Raw genomic sequence first — 16510 nt, 5'->3', positions numbered from 1 at the left:
AGGTGTACTTTCTATTAACAGAGTTAATGGCAGGAGTAGCTTTATTAATTGCTCTGTGACACAACTTCAGAGGCACAGAAAAACTGAAAGGCTAATAAGGAAGTTTGAGGAAATACAAACTTTTGTAAAGTACTTTAGTGTTTCAGTGTGGAGGAAAACTGAACTGCACACAGTGAATCATTAACTAGTTAACTTTTATTGGGTAAACACAATATTGATGGTACTTAACTGTAAATTAATATTTACCCAATCATACTTTTATTCCACATATACAATGACGTCTCCTTCTTTTTATTCACAGTTATGCTACAGCCCTTCGACTACGACCCCAATGAGAAAAGTAAACACAAATTTATGGTGCAGACGATTTTCGCCTCATCAAACAATTCTGACAATGAGTCCTTGGTAAGTATTATTAATAAACTTTCCCCATGGTGTGCTGAACTGAAAGGTGGCTGCTAAACTCTTAGTTGGACTAATTGATACAGAAGAGTCTTAATAGGATGGCAGTGATGAAGAAGATAATTTCGGATAATCTTCAAAGTTTTCACTGTTTGTAAATCTTTAATGTGACAAATTTAGCTCTAATTGTAATTCAGTAAATTCGAATGAAACTGATACATTTATTTTTACTTTAACTTCTTTATTTAGATTAGATTAGATTCAGCTTTATTGTCATTACACAGGTACAAGGCAACGAAATGCAGTTTAGGTCTAACCAGAAGTGCAATAGCAGCAAGTGCAGGATAAACAATGGTTCCATAAGTACAGGATATGGGTTTTTACTGAATAAATATAGAGATGTATACTATTATAGACAGAATTTTACTGATAGATTTGTCATATGAGTATAATATATAGATAACTAGTATTGTGAACTAAATTTACAGCTGCATATGTACCGAAGATAATATACGGGTGGATATTACTATGAATAGAATTTTACAGATATATATATATATATATATATACAATGGCATAATATACAGATGATTGTTATTATAACAGAGTTTACATGTACTATGAATATATGTACAGATGGCTATTATAATATACAGGTAGCTAAAGTATTTAAAGTATTCGTGAACATATTTGACTATCACCTTTATTTGTTAGTGTTTCTAAATATGACATTACAGTCCCTGTTATACACTTTACCACTTGCCAAAGATTTACTTTTAGTTACATCTAAAATATCTGTGATGACATTTCAAAATTATGATTTTGTAAATATTGCCCCTGTAGTTTATACTGTCAGTCATTGTAAAGGAAGATGACAAAAATAATAAAGGGATGTTAAAGGGATGAGTTCTGGACAAATAAATCAAGATTGCAAAGTGAGGTGGAAGATTAGTCCCTCTGTGGAATAAGTCACATTAATTAAGTTTTCATACAGTGTGGCCCAATACTGATTTAAACTAACGATAAACCTTTAGTTTCCTTTAGTTTCCATTGTTTTCTGTGTTGTTTTAGTCTGCCTGATCAGATGAAATTTTCCTTCCACTGGCGTTAATAAAAAAAACAATTAGAATATAGTAAAAATCAGTAATTACAACACGGTCGGATAGCAGCCATGCAGATTAATTAATTACTCTGAAAGGTGCATTATCCTATCCCCTATCTAGCCAGCTGGAAATTGTTGATAGAGTTAAAAGCAAAAGTTTTTAATCCCAGTTGGCCCGTGGGAGTGATTGTTGACATGGCTGCAAAAGAAGCAGTTTTGTTCAGATATTCAACTCATAAAGTTTCTCTAAGGCACGTTATTTTCATTACTACTATTCTTATTACGTGTGTGGGTTTCAAAATGTATATGCTGTATAAATGGTGTACTCTGGTCTATGTAATTGCATAAAATATGTTGAACAAATTGTGGAAGAAAAGGTTATTTTATGATTTAAATGTGTATTTATATATTAAAACTGAACAGTAGGATCAATAAACATTTTCGTTATTAAGTCGTAACAATTATTACTAATATTCAGCAATAAGGAGAAAACATTGAATTCAGTGATGTGGGGGGAAAAAAGTATTCAGCCCCTTAAATAGTCTGTTTTTGTTTTGTCATCAAACTAATTTTAAAATCAAAGCTAACTTGAGTAAATGCAAAATGCAGTTTTTGAATGATGTTTTCATTTATTAAAGGAAAATAACTTTCCATAACAACCTGGTCCTGTTTGAAAACCTTTTGCTCCCTAAAACTGATACTTTGGTTGTTTCCCCCTCTGTGCCACTGCAAAAATTGGAACTAGGAAGTAAAATTTTCTTAAAATGAGTGTATTTGTTCTTGATTTGAGCAGGTAAATAAGATGATTTGCCAATGGAATAAGATTTTTTGCACTTAAAATAGGTCGAATTATTTAGACCTATTAGACCTTAATCAACAAATTACCACCAGAATGTCTAATTATCTTATTTTAGGGGTCAAAATACTCATTACATTGGCAGATAATCTTATTTACCTGCTCAAATCAAGGATAAATACACTAACTTTAATAACATTTTACTTATTTTTAAATCCGTTTTTGCAGTGTGGGAGGACCTGCTGTAGATGGAGGAATCTTCTTAGCAGTATCTTTGCTTTTTTACCCGCTAAAGGTCTTGTATTTCTGGATTTCACTAATATTTCAGTTCAGTGCTACAAACCAATAAACTGGGACAGGACCTATCCAATAGACTTTTTTTCTGTACTGCTCAAAACGCAACAAATCACTTTGAAAACAAAAATAATCCAACGCTGAAATTCTCATTTATATTTTCAAAGGCAGAAATCAGAAGGGTAATAGTCTTTTATTTTTGAATGCATGATGCGCTCAGTGGATTTATTTTGAGCAGGTTGGTGAATAAAATCCAGATCTGGACACATTTTTATCCCATTCTGCAGTGTTTTAGGTATTATTCTGTTAGAGTAGGTCAAATAAAACGAGATGTCCCCCAGTTGTCCACCAGGGGGGAGCAAACGCTCAGCCACACAGGAAAACAAACATTTGTGACCTGGTTTATAGTGAATCCAGACATTCTGGTGCACTTATGTCTTTAATTAAATAAGGATCTGCTGACTGTTGAAAGTAACAATAAAATATATTTCTTACAAGAGATGCTGTTACTGTTTACATGTGAAATGTTGAGGAAAGTCAGGTCACTGCTACCTCTGTTTTGTAGATAAACAGATATATTTATCTGTTATATTTATAATATAGTATATTTTGGGGTTTTGTTCTTTAAGTTTTACAGAGTAAAGAGGGATACAGCGATGTGTATGTTCCCATGTGATTATGTTTTTCTGTGTGTGAAAAAAAAGTCCATCTAGACGCAATTTGACTTAACAACTGACATGGCATGTTTTTCATTAGTGGAAAGATGCAAAACCTGACGATCTCATGGATTCCAAGCTGAGATGTGTCTTCGAGATGCCTTCTGAAAACGAAGTGGTAAGACGAGCTTTTTATGCATCTTAAACAGACTTTTTTTATAACCTGAACCGTGTTTGATTTCGCCGAGAATGAGTGCTGTTTAACTTCTTGGAGGCTTTTTGCTTTCTTTATAGGAGAAAGAATTAGTGGAGGAAAAATCTGCCGTAAAGGCCGGTTCACACGGCAATATTTTAAAATGGTCTACCGATTTTTATTTTTATTTTCAAAGCCTGAAGAGACACCACACGTAACGATAATAAATAGTTTATAAAACAGATTTGGTCATACGGCGAGCACGACACTTTACATTTCACTCGGGATCATTCGGATGTCAGACGGGAAATCTTGCAAAAACGTATCAAGACCAAACATGAGTTCAGAGTAAACTAACATGGACGACCAGGAGGAACAATGGCGACAGTTTGTGGACTGATTTACCGGAGTCTCAACACAAAAAAACAGATGGCAGGAATATCTATCTTTAAGATACTGTATATATTGATGGTGAGGGCCTGTTGGAAAGGGGAAGATTAGCCAGTAATCAGGCAAATTATCCTGCCGCCTTAACCAGCCTTGAAGGTAGAGTCGCTGGTTTTCCGGAAGTTTCCCCAAGTCCCTTTTTGAATAACTGCGCAAGACCGTCTTACGCTGGTGAAGATTCTCAGGCTACGTTCACACTGCAGCCTGAAGTGACCCAATTCCAATATTATTTTTTTGCCCATATGCGACCTGGATCTGATCTTTTTATGACAGTCTGAACAACACACATGGGATTTTTTCAAATGCGACCCAGGCCGCTTGGATATGTGTTCCTGAATGCGATACGTATCTGATCTTTTCAAATGTGACCTGTGTCTGTACGGCCGGGTCGTTTTTATCCGACCTGTACGTCACCGATACTCGACAAACGTCACTATTCTGCGTCCTGCTGTGCAGAAGCGGGAAGAAAGACGACACCCATAGCGGACTACAATGAGAAGAGCAGTCAATGGAGGGAAAGCTCCGGTTAGAAAATCAATTAATGACCGCAAAATGCGCGCCAGCATTATAATCCATGTTTACTTCCGCAAACACTGAGGACGCTTGCTACGTGTGACGTCATCGCGTCCTCCAGTGTGCATGCGGGACACTTAGGTTGAACGCATTCAGTTCACACAGGAGATCACATACAAGTCGCATATATTTGGAAATGTGAACGACCACGCAAAAAAATCAGATTTCACAAAAAAAAATCAGAATTGAGCATTAAGACCTGCAGTGTGAACGTAGCCTCAATCATACAGGTCATGGTCATTCCAAAGAAAGTAAAAAACAAAGTCAGTCAAAACAAGTCCAGTTGCTTTGTTTTTTACTTTATTTGGAATAAGACCGTCTTACCTGCTCTTCCGCTCCTCAGGGGGATCGCGTGAAAAAAAAATCTTCCAAATCCACTCTGGTCTTATTTCTTTTTTATCAAGGCCTTCCTCTTCTCTTCATAAACATGAACGCGGTTCACTTCTTACGACTCTCAGCTCATGTTCAGAGTATACGGTGAGAGCAGCAGAGCTACAACGAGCGGCTAACACTGAAGCTAACCGCTAGGCTAACCGGATACGTTGGCGCTTATGGTGATGCAAACCACATCAAAAAAGTCTCTAAACAAAACTAGAAATTAAAAAAAAAAAAACAAAATACACAACATAATGAAAACGCAAAATATTTAAAAAGCAGGACAACAAATTAAAAACATCATATAAGAAATTACAGCAACATTTTCAAGAGGAAGAGGAAGGTACCAGTGGGAAACATGAGACCTCGCTGATTGGACGGCAGTGCCGTTTGGCTTTAATGGACGTTATTCTGTCTGTAGCGGCTTTTTGACAACATGAATGTTGTCGGTAACTTCCAGCTCAAAAGCCAAGCATAATAAACCAATAAGGGGGCAGCTATACAGTAGACGACCCAAATGTTGCGCACACCCATCCAGACCTTTTTATATCTTGACAAGGTTTAACAGGAAACATGCTGTTTGTGTTGATAACACTTTCTCTAGGCTAACCGAGTCCCTTCAGAAGTCACATAATTAGTAAACAGAGTCGTCCTGAGTGTAATTTAGTTTTGGTATAAATCCAGCTGTTCTGGGAAGTTCTCAGAGATTTCCCAGAGGACCACAGCTCCTCGGACAGGTCAGGGGAAAAGTTGGAGAGAAGGTTTAATTAGAGACGGGTTATAAGACAAGAGAGCCCCCAACTCTAAACATCTCGCAGAGTCATTTGAAAATGGAAGTATAGCACAACTCCAACCTTCTAAGATGTGTCCGACCACGTAAACCTACAGTTTGTGCAAGGAGAACCTTTTAATAGAGACGCAGCCCAGAGCCCCCTGGTAACTCTGGGGGAGCTGCAGTAATGCACAGCTCATGTCTGTGAATCTGTTGACCAGACAATTATCCAAGAATCTGACCTTTATGGAAAAATGGGAAAGTAATAGGTACAAAAAAAAATTATATTGGAATTTTAGCTATGCCCAGGGCTGCACTTAAAAATATGTTTTGAATTTGTTGATAATTATCGATCAATATGAGTTCTATTTTTATCGATGTGCTTTTTTTCCTATATCGTCCAGCCATAGTGTCAGTTTCATCAAGCGCACTCAATGTTGAATACTGGTTTTAATAATTTAATTTCCCTTTGGGATTAATAAAATGATAAATGATAAGAAACTAATGTTTGTAAATAAATAATAACAAATGCAGGTTTTAGCATTTTTTTCTTTTTCTCATGTAGACTTAGATAGCTTTATTTGTCGTTTGTATGCACAAAATGACCAATAAAGTTGTCTAAGTCTACGTGAGAAAGGAAAAGAAAAAAAAAAGACTTAGACTTAGACAACTTTATTTGTCATTTTGTATGCACAGAGTGCGTACAGAACGAAATTTTGTTGCATACAGCTTGTAAATTTCAGTAAAATTGAATTACAGTATAGGGTGCTGCAGTGATTCAAAAGTAAGCAATTGAAATGTAAACAATGCAGGAGAAGTCACAGTGTACAGGTGAGTATTTTTAAAAACCGTTTGTATGTGCAGAATTGATTGTGCAAAGGGCATTTGTGCAAGAACACAGCTTGTAAATTACAGTAAATTGTTTACTTTTAAATCACTGCTGCACCTCACACTATAATTTAAATTTAAGTGTAAACAATACAGGAGAAAGTCACAGTGTACAGGTGAGTATTTTTAAAATAACATTTGTATGTACAGAATTTGATTTGTGCAAGAATGCATTTAGAAACTAAGAGTTCGGCACCAGAATTATACTAAAACCACTGGATATATCCAATGCCACCGTCGTCAGGTTGGAAACTATGTGCTTTTTCTTTTAAATCACTTTCTACAAATAAACATTCCATACAAATGTTTATATCCATCCTCTTTTTGCAAACGTAGTTGTTTTTCATTGTTTTCAAAACCTATATAAAATTTAAATTTGCTTAAAAAAATACACATTTCCTAAATTGTAGAAATGTACCAAAAATTATAAGTTGTCTTTTTACCAACCTGTACCAGCTGATCTAAATCGGAGCGTTTTCACGCGTTAGAACAGCAGTTTGAATATAATTCAGCTTTATGTACAATAAACCGATGGATTGTTTAAGCGGTAATGACGTCATCTTCCTCCACAGTGCAGTAGTTGTATTTCTGCGCTCCCAGAAGTCGGGCCTTTATGGGTCCATGTTGTCATCTTGGCCGTCTCACAAACAAAGCCACATCAAACGCGGCTCTTTTTTTTGGTCTGCTTTTGATCTGGCGCTGAGAGAAACGCAGACAGGGGCGCCTTTCTTCGGGCATATCTGTCACATCTAAAAGGTTCAGTGTGGCCACGCTGGATTTCACCTCAGTCATGCTTTTCCTCCTCTGTTGTCGGCCAGAATGACGTGGATGCGACAAGAGCAGCTCCCGTGATAAACTCTATGAAGGCCGAGCCGACGGTTCCCGCCGCCGCCGCAGACGACACAGAGATGAAGAAGCTGCTGGAGAAGTGCAAGAGGCTGCAGACCGAGATCAACAAGCTGAACGATGAGAACAGGCAGTTGAAGGTTAGATGTGCTGAAAAGAATATAAGATGAATCTGAATTTGTCACCCTTTTTGGTCTTTAAACATGTTTAGTTCACAGTACATGCAAAGTCGCACCGCATTTTTAATCGAGAAGCAAAATAATAGAAATACATGCCACCGTTAGTCAGTGGGTGTGGGATTCTCCTCTGGAACCTGCACAGCTTAAGAGAAAAATATTTTAAGAGGGAAAAACAAAAATGATTCAATTGTTGTGTGTTCAGAATTAACCGCCACATTGAAACCAAATGTTAAATAGGAGTCGCTACACTTCTGGCATCATTTAAAGCCGATCTCAGTCGGCTTTATCTGAAAGCATCATTGGTGCGTCTTGCAGCTTAAACCTTGGAGCTTAACGAGCACCGGGCTAATTTCACTAACAAAAAAAATGTATCAGTCAGCAGAAGGGTTCAAAACAATTTCCAAGGCAGTAGATGGACCGTGGACCACAATGCAGACCAGGGGTTCCCAAAGTTGGGGGGTCGCAAGATGATTTGATGCTGATGTGCTAAAAAGATTTAGCACTTCCTAATTTGTGAAACCGATATGAAAGTCTAACATTACGTGGTGCTACACATTTCTCATTTTAACATTTTGAGAAAGGCTTCTCATTCGGGTAATCAAAACATTTTTCCTTTAAGCCAAGCCAATAACGACCCTAACGACCCCTCGTTACAGAGGAGTGGACCAGTTTCGGTTCGATCTGCTGGCTTAATGGCTTTAACGACCGTCAATTACTAAGGGGTGGACCTGTTTCTGTTGAATTTGCATGTTATCTAAGCCATTACAAGGCCTTTGTTTGGGCAGTAGTATAAAGCTTGTTACTCATCATTACTCCAGACCAAGGGCGTCAAAAAGAGGGCCACACGAGCTAACTCATTGCAAGATTAAATAGAACTAATAAATGTGGACTTGTTGTTGATTTTTATATTAAATTAATTTATTTCACTTTTACACAATATATTATGAATAACCTCAGCGTTTTTAAGAAAAGTATGTGCAATTTCAACGATACTTTTACTCAGTTAAAAATTTACTTCAAAGTGATTGTACAATGTTGAAAAACATTTATTCACATTTTCTGGAACTAAAAAACACTGTCCTACATGACAAAATACATCAAACAGATAAAAATTAAGAAATGATTTAAATTTTTCCACACCTGAAGCTTTATCTGCTAATTAAAACACAGCGCCCCTCGTGGACAATATAGGAACTGCATATTTTCAATTAAACGAAGTACATGTTTTTTTTCAATAATTTTATCATTCTCTTCCTTTTATCTCCTCTTTCTTTCACCTTTTGTTTTTTTCTTCTTCTTGTTCTTCCTTTCCTCTCCTACTTTCCCATTGTAGTGTCCATGAATCATAATAAAACTATTTACATTCATAAATCAAGCGGAGCACTATGGCAAAAGCAGTACTGCTCTACTTGTGAAAGTCAAATCTGATGAGCTCTTTTTGGCATTAAGACAACAGTTCTTATTGCCACATTGCCAGAAAGGACACTGTAAAAAAAAAAAAAAAAAAAAAAAAAATTATTGTTGGAATGAGAAAGGCTTCACTTTTTGTAAGAGAATATTACTTTATTCTTCTAATTTTACAACTTTGTTCTCATAATTTCCAAACAACAAAAAGCAAATATGGGGTTGCCAGTCTCCGGCGCTGTTATTTTGGGGTCGCGGGCTGAAAGGTTTGGGAAGCGCTGGTGTAGGCGGTCATTATCAAGTAGAGATTAAACGAGGCAGCAATGAACTGGACGCCCCTCCAACAGTGATGAGACGATGAGACTGAAACTGGTCATGGCATGTTTAGACCGCCATGACCTGAAAAGGGTTGTTAACACATTAATGCATGTGCTGCGTGTTTTTATTTTTACAGGACGAGGGAATAAGGATGAGAAAGATGCCCCCCCGCTCAGACCACATGACACCAAACTCGACCAACGTCGTCGGACGAGAAACCAGCACCGCCTTCCTGCCCTCCCTCCTCGTCGTCATAGCAGCCATCTTCATCGGGTTTTTCTTCGGAAAGTTCATCTTGTAGACTGGTATAATGTACGCCGGCCATATCCCTCCGCTCCGGCTCCGAAAAGAAAAAAAGAAGAAGAAGAAAAAAGAAAAAAAAAAAAGAGGCCTGGAAGAGCAAGAAGTCTTTGTGTTGACTTTGCCATATCATTGGTTGTGTGGCCTACAGTGAACACATCTGTACAGCATCATCCAAAGGTGTCGCCTTTTTACAATGTTGCACACTTATTGAGCCCAGAGAGTTCACTAAAGAAGGCTTAAAAAAAGTGATTTCTCCCTTTTTTCTTGTTTTCAGTTTTTGATTAATGGGTTTACAGGTAATTTGGTAGGACAATGGAAAGATGTTTACCATCTGGCATCAAGGATCACGGAAAAACGGGGAGCCATCGGGAAGAAGCAGTGCAGTTTCTGATCCTCTCTCTCTCTCTTTCTTTCTCTCTGTGCTTTTAATAGGAATTGAATAAAATGCTAGGCGTCTTGTAAATGTCATTTTAAATCCTTTCAAACAAAAACACGGACAGAACTTTCATTTAAACGGACTTGTCGCTGGGTTGCCTCTGAAGTAAATTTGTTTGTAATTTCTTCTACTTTCTGTTGGAACGTTTAGATCCATCTGGGGAAATGGGTGCCTCGTTATGTGCATTTGTCCTGTCCCTTTCTTCACAATTCAGAATTATTATTATTATTATTATTATTATTATTATTATTAATAAACATTATTCAATACATTTATTCCTTATGAGGCAAGTATTGACTGAAATGAGGTAAAATTCACTCCCATGGTATTAATCATTGACAAAATAAAATTGAAAAAAAAAGTGGTTTTTCATAGCCATCTTTTTTCTGTCACTTGGGGCGGGGAGGTGTTACAGAAACTGCTGTTTGTCATTGTTTTCTGCCCAGCTTATGATTAAAGGAGCTATAAGTAAGATATTTACTGTAAAAGCAACCTAAATCATTCTCATTTGTCACCCAGGATGGAAGTAATATTCCCTATAAACAATCGGTCCTCTCCATCAACAATGTCTTAGTCATGTTTTTCTTTTCTTTTTCTTTTTAAATCTAGAGGTACGGTCTGGAACTACTACGGTTCAGAGTGTTTACTTCCTGGTTCCTGAGCCAATCATATGAGACATCCCAGGGTTTTGAAAACAGGCAGCATTTGGTATTTTATCCTGGCAAAAGAGCCGCAGCCTGGAAACATGGAAGCTAGTAAGAGAAACGGACCAGAAATGGAACAAAATACTACAACATGTATATCTATGCTGTGGAAGTAAAAAATCACAACAGCAACACGCCGTTTAAAAACGGCATATTAGATTATTGTGATTGGAACGCTGTTGTACCAATGTGAGCCACAAGGTGTCAGTATTACTTACAGCTCCTTTTAAAAATATGTTGGTTTCATGGTATTAACCCAAACTTTTGAATTACAAAATGTATAAACATGGCTTAATTTGACAACTATTAAATTGCTGCTGCTAAAATGTTTATCATAGAAACATTAAGTTGTCACCATTTGTTGTCAAGAACGCATTCATATTTTTGTCAGTTTCTTTTTTTCCCCCCCATTAGCTAAAAATATTAAGAAAAATCAGGAAATAAATTTAGCTTCAGTCACAAGTAGTCAAACGAATTTTAAGTCGCATCACTTAAAACAGCAGTTAATTTTAAAAGTCGTACTGTAGTGGAAAACTAAACCTAAAGTACAGACTCAACAGACCAATATTAGCAGGCTAATTAGCCAGGCTCGGTTAGCTAGCATGCTCTCTGTTTATCAGACACACTGCTCAACACTTTGGCTTATCGGCTTTATTTGATGGACATTATGGACAAGGAAACGGCCTGGAGCGCACTTCACGGCCGACCCAGATAAATGGCTGCAGTGCCAAGCGACAGCGACAAAAGTTGAACATTGTTCAACCTTCCTGTGTTGCGTCGCATGTTCACGTGTATGAGCTCAAAATTTTACAGGCACAAATTTCGCCGGCGCTTGGCGGGAGGACAGCAAGCAACTGTTGCATAGGAAATTAATGGAGAGGGAACGACGCCACCACTGTCCCCCCCCCAAAAAGCTACAATTTTAAAATTGTTTCCTGACCTTTAAAGAAATTGGTAACGCTAAGACCAACACTTTGGTCCAATGATGAGGTGCAGACGTTTTAGTTCTTGTTTGAGAAAACACGAACTAGACAATGGCTTGTTGCGTACAAATCACATCTTTTCACGCCAACCCCATCCACATTGGGGGTAATTCTTCATTATAATTAAAAATGACCTGAGCTGACCCGAGCAGGTACTGATGGAAAAGAGCCTTAAATCACGCTCTTGGTTGCAGCCACTTAAAAAATATGTTACAGGAGTGTTGGCTGTGTACACAAAATCACGAAGCTTGTACCCTAAAATGTTTAGTCCAAAGCATCCCTTGCTACCTGGTTTTACTAAAGATAAGATTACTTGAGTTGAGTTAATATGTAGAACAGAAAATTATTTTTCATGTAAGGCCACACATTGTCCTGTGTCGTTGAAACAAAAGGTGGATACGCAATAATGTGACTTGGTGACAAACTGACTGTAGAAACCATATGAAGTTTTTTGTCTGGCCGTTTTAAAATGCCAAGAGGGTTGAAAACGCACAATTATTCTAAACCTGGAAATAAATGAAAGGTTCAGTTTAACCTGCTGTGGGAAGATGTTCTCGTAAAACTACAATGACCTAACAACTCGAAGCGACAGCCTGGGTTCGGTACCAAACCCAGGCTGTTTCATGCATTTTGAGGCCATTATGACGTTCCGCGTGAAAGAGTCTGTTATGGTAAATTCAGCCAGATAATTAGCTGAAATGAGGCGCTCTTTACGAGGTGCCAATTTCCCACACAAACAGAAACCTTTAGTCGTTTCATCAAAGCCTGAAGCGGAGTAAACCGAGGCGATTCCCTGCGGACGGGATCATGGGAAAAGAAATGTTGAAATGCTGAGTTTTTCTTCTTGGCAGCGGAGCGTGGGGAACTGAACATGAAACTCTGGCTGTTTGGGTCAAAAGGAGCGGTGTAGAAACGTGTTGGCATGCACATTAATCACAGTGTGGTCAACTACAACTGTTTTAAAAAAAAAACGCTCTCTGAACATATGCTGTTTATTTTGATAACTAAAACTTGAATACTTTAGATGCTTACATGATTTTCTGAAGAAAATATGTATTTGTTTACACACAAATTTTTTTTTTTTCGTTTCATCACCTTACCACAGGAAGTCTTTGTGTAAAAGCAGTATTTAATTGGGATTTTGTGTTGCAGACCAACACAAAGTAGCTCATAATGGTGAAGTGGAGGGAAAATGATGCATGGGTTTCAAAATGATCTTACAAATGAGGAGTGGGTTGGGTATGGATTCAGCCCCCTTTACTCTGATACCCCTTATTATGAAGCAGGCGGTGATGGGAGAAGGTTGGGGAGAGGTTTTTAAAATGGTTTAGGTTAGAAAATGGTATCTTACCCTTTGAATATCTCTTGGAGCACTATTCAAATATTTGATCTTAAAGGGGACGTGTGCTTTGAAATCCTTTTCACATTGAAATAATTGAGCTGTGGTCTAAATAAAGTGGAACAGCAATGCTTTAGGCTGAATTCCTCGTTAATTTACCCCCACGGTCCCCCTTTTTGCCCCTGTTCTGAGACGCGTCTCTTTAAATCTAAGGGACCCCCACAGAGCGTTCCCCTCTACCCTGCGCGGCCATTTTTGTAGTTTGATAGCAGATATACGATCATCTAGCGGCGTATATAAACATTTTATTCTTAGACTTTATTTGTCATTTTGTATGTACAGAGTGCATACAGAACGAAATTTCGTGCCATATAGCTTGTGAATTACAGTATAAAGTGCAGCAGTGATTAAAAAGTAAACAATTGAAATGTAAACATTGCAGGAGAAAGAGACAATGTGCGTTCACAGTGTACAGGAGAATATTTGAACCATTTGTATGTGCAAAAATGATGGTGCAAAAGGCATTTGTGCAAAAATGCGAGCAAAATGTGGAGATGTGGTGCAGAGTCCAGTTTAGTTCAGCAGTTCAACAGTTCAAATGTCTGATGGCAACGGGGAAAAAGCTTTTGCAGAACCTGGTGGACCTGCAGTGGATGCTGCGGAACCTCTTCCCAGAGGGCAGCAGCGAGAACAGTCCATGGTGGGGGTGTGAGGGGTCTCTGATGATGTTATGGGCTCGGGACACGCAGCGCTGGGACAAAATGTCAATGGAGGGAAGAGGAGCCCCGATGATCCCTTCTGCTGTCCTCACCACTCTCCTCACGTTCTTCCAGTCGGCAGCACTGCAGCATCCACACCACACAGAGAGACAGCTCGTCAGAATGCTCTCTATGGTGCTTCTGTAGAAGGTCGTGAGGATGGGCGGGGGCAGGTGGGCTCTCCTCATCCTCCGCAGGAAGTCCAATCGTTTCTGTGCCCTCTTCACCAGTGACGTGGTGTTCACAGACCAGGCAAGGTCAGCAGCACCAAATTCCTGGGGGAAGAAAATATGTTGACAATGGAAGATGTCCATCCAGCCTCGCATGTTCAAGCCAGAGCCTTCAAATGAATGCGTCGCAGTCGTGTGTTATTGCCGTAGTCACGCCCTCCTCATCCAAACCACGTATAACTGCACTATGGAGCAGTTTTCATATAGTGCCAATGCGTTTCAAACGGCTGACATCCACAAAAGAATATTCATACTTGCTGTACACAATTAAAGATGTGCAATAACGTTCATCCACCTGTAGCTTCGGCATCCTTTTTAGTTTGGACTACTAGAAATAAAAATTAAGTCAGAAGTCCATGACTTTGTTTAGCAGCTCTGCAGCAAATGCTGTGATGTAGTTGTGCAAAAAAAAAACATAATAGAGAACAGAGAAAATGAAAGATGTTGAAAATGATGACCCAAGCAGAATATAAAGACATCTACACAGCTTCTGGAGAGACTACGTTTAACTTTTCCCCACGCCTAGAGACAAAACAGGGGATTTTCCATGAACGTCCCTTCTAAAATGAAGAGTATGGTACAACTGCAAATCTGTCAAGACATGGCCATTCGCCAGAACTGACACAGCTATATTAAGAGAAGGTCCACCAGGTTCTGCAGCAGCTTTTTCCCTGTTGCCATCAGACTGTTGAACTGTTGAACTCTAAACTGGACTCTGCATCACATTTGCATCTTTACCTGGCATTACCAACGTTGCCGAACTTTTATTATCCATTGAAATGGTACACAACTCAACGTTTGCTGCATTTTTGCACATATTGATTGCACTGTGCGATACTTTTGCATACAAATGGCTTTTTGCACCATTATATTTTGCACATAAACAATAGTTGAACATTTTCTGCACACAGTTCTTGCACACTGTTTTTCTCCTGCATTGTTACATCTGATCACTGCTGCACTTTATATTGTCATGTTGCCTTGTTCCACCTGCAATCCCATTACGCTGTAGTAAGTTGTATGCAACGAAATTTCGTTCTGTATGCACTCTGTACATACAAAAGGACAATAAAGTTGTCTAAGTCTAAGAAGCAGCCAAAAACGACCATGCTAGCTCTGAAGGAGCAGCAGAGATTCACAGCTCATGTGGGAGAATTTGCTGGTAATCTCCCTTCACTCCACAAAACTAGGTTTTATGAAAGAGTTGCAAGAGGAAATTTACTGTTTAGAGAAAGCCATAAGAGGTCGGCCTTGTTACATGCAAAAAAGATGGCAAAAAAAAAACTCTGCACATCATCCTGAACACACCATCCCTAACACGGTGGTGGCAGCATCCTGCTGTGAATTAGCTTTTCTTCCCCAGGGATCGAGAAGCTTCTGCGAGTTGATAAGCATTTGGATGGAGGTCTATTCGGGGAAAACGTTGAAGAAAAAATCTGTTGGAGGCTGGAAAAGCTGGAGGCAAAGGTTTGCCTTCCAGCAAAAACAGTTACCCTAAAACGTACAGTCAGGCCAATAATGAAGTGGTTTATATCTAAGCATATTCATGTTTTTGAATGGCCCAGTCAAAGTCCAGACCTAAATCCTGTTGAGAATCTTTGGCAAGACGTGAAAATTTCTCTTCCAACATTCTCCATCCCGTCTGACTGAGCTTGAGCTGTTTTGCACAGAATGGGGGAGAAATCTCCGCCTCTAGATTTGCAAAGCTGGTAGAGACAAACCGCTAAACAGCTGCAGCTGTAAATGCTACAAATTATTCTCTCCGTTGACATGCCACGGTTTTCAGAGATATAGCTGTTAAAAATTTTACGAAAACCATCATCCTTCTGTTTCTACTTCACTTTGTTTCGGTTTTCTATAATATGAAATCCCAATAAAAAGCCTTGAAGTTTGTTTTATTTCTTAGGAAAAAGGTGTAGAATTTCAGGCGTGTGAATACTTTCTAGTCGATATCTAAATTAAAAGTATTTTAACTTGTTTTTTTATCTGTTTTTCATTTACCATCTGCTTTTGTCTTTAGGATCATCGGCACTGTTTTATTTCCCCCACCTTATGCTCACTTTTATTTCTATTTAAATTAGTGTTGGGGTTTGGCAAACAGATAATGAGGTTATTACAGCAGATAAATTTTACTGTTGACAAACGCGACTCTCTTGGCTCCTGTTCAGAGCTCTTTGCACTCAGCAGCGTCCCAGATGAACTCCCTCACACGTCGACTCCACAATCCCATTAAAATCCAAGGTTTTAATGGTTTTAATGGCTCTGCTGGGGACCATAAATGGAAATGTGTTTCCTATTGAAGGAACTCAAGATCTGGGCTTCCAAGATCCCAAATGTTACCAACCTTCTTCACGGTTTCCTCCGTCCTGGGTGAGGAATGACGACGACTGCAACATAATGGAAGATTGCCATCTTTGATTGCCATCTTTTACCGTTAAAACTGAGAGTTTGTAGTGATCTTTTAATCTGCTGAGCAATGCTACGAAGGTTCGTTTAATGGAAAAGGTTTAAA

General features: G+C 38.6%; 1 protein-coding gene across 1 annotated transcript in view; it reads left to right on the top strand.

Moving 5' to 3' along the window:
* Nucleotides 1–11018, top strand: part of LOC118556435 (vesicle-associated membrane protein-associated protein A-like) — a 34801-nt gene extending 23783 nt beyond the window's left edge. The window contains exons 3-6 of the mRNA XM_036138503.1: nucleotides 302–405; nucleotides 3351–3428; nucleotides 7317–7484; nucleotides 9382–11018. Coding sequence (XP_035994396.1) covers nucleotides 302–405; nucleotides 3351–3428; nucleotides 7317–7484; nucleotides 9382–9546 — 515 coding nt within the window. The 3' untranslated portion in view covers nucleotides 9547–11018. The remainder of the gene's footprint in view (nucleotides 1–301; nucleotides 406–3350; nucleotides 3429–7316; nucleotides 7485–9381) is intronic.
* The last annotated feature ends 5492 nt before the right edge of the window (nucleotides 11019–16510 follow it).

This window comes from Fundulus heteroclitus, chromosome 6 (assembly GCF_011125445.2).
Source record: "Fundulus heteroclitus isolate FHET01 chromosome 6, MU-UCD_Fhet_4.1, whole genome shotgun sequence".
Taxonomy (NCBI): Eukaryota; Metazoa; Chordata; class Actinopteri; order Cyprinodontiformes; family Fundulidae; genus Fundulus; species Fundulus heteroclitus.
The sequence above is the reverse complement of the archived record's forward strand: the minus strand, read 5'-3'. Positions and strand labels throughout refer to the sequence as shown.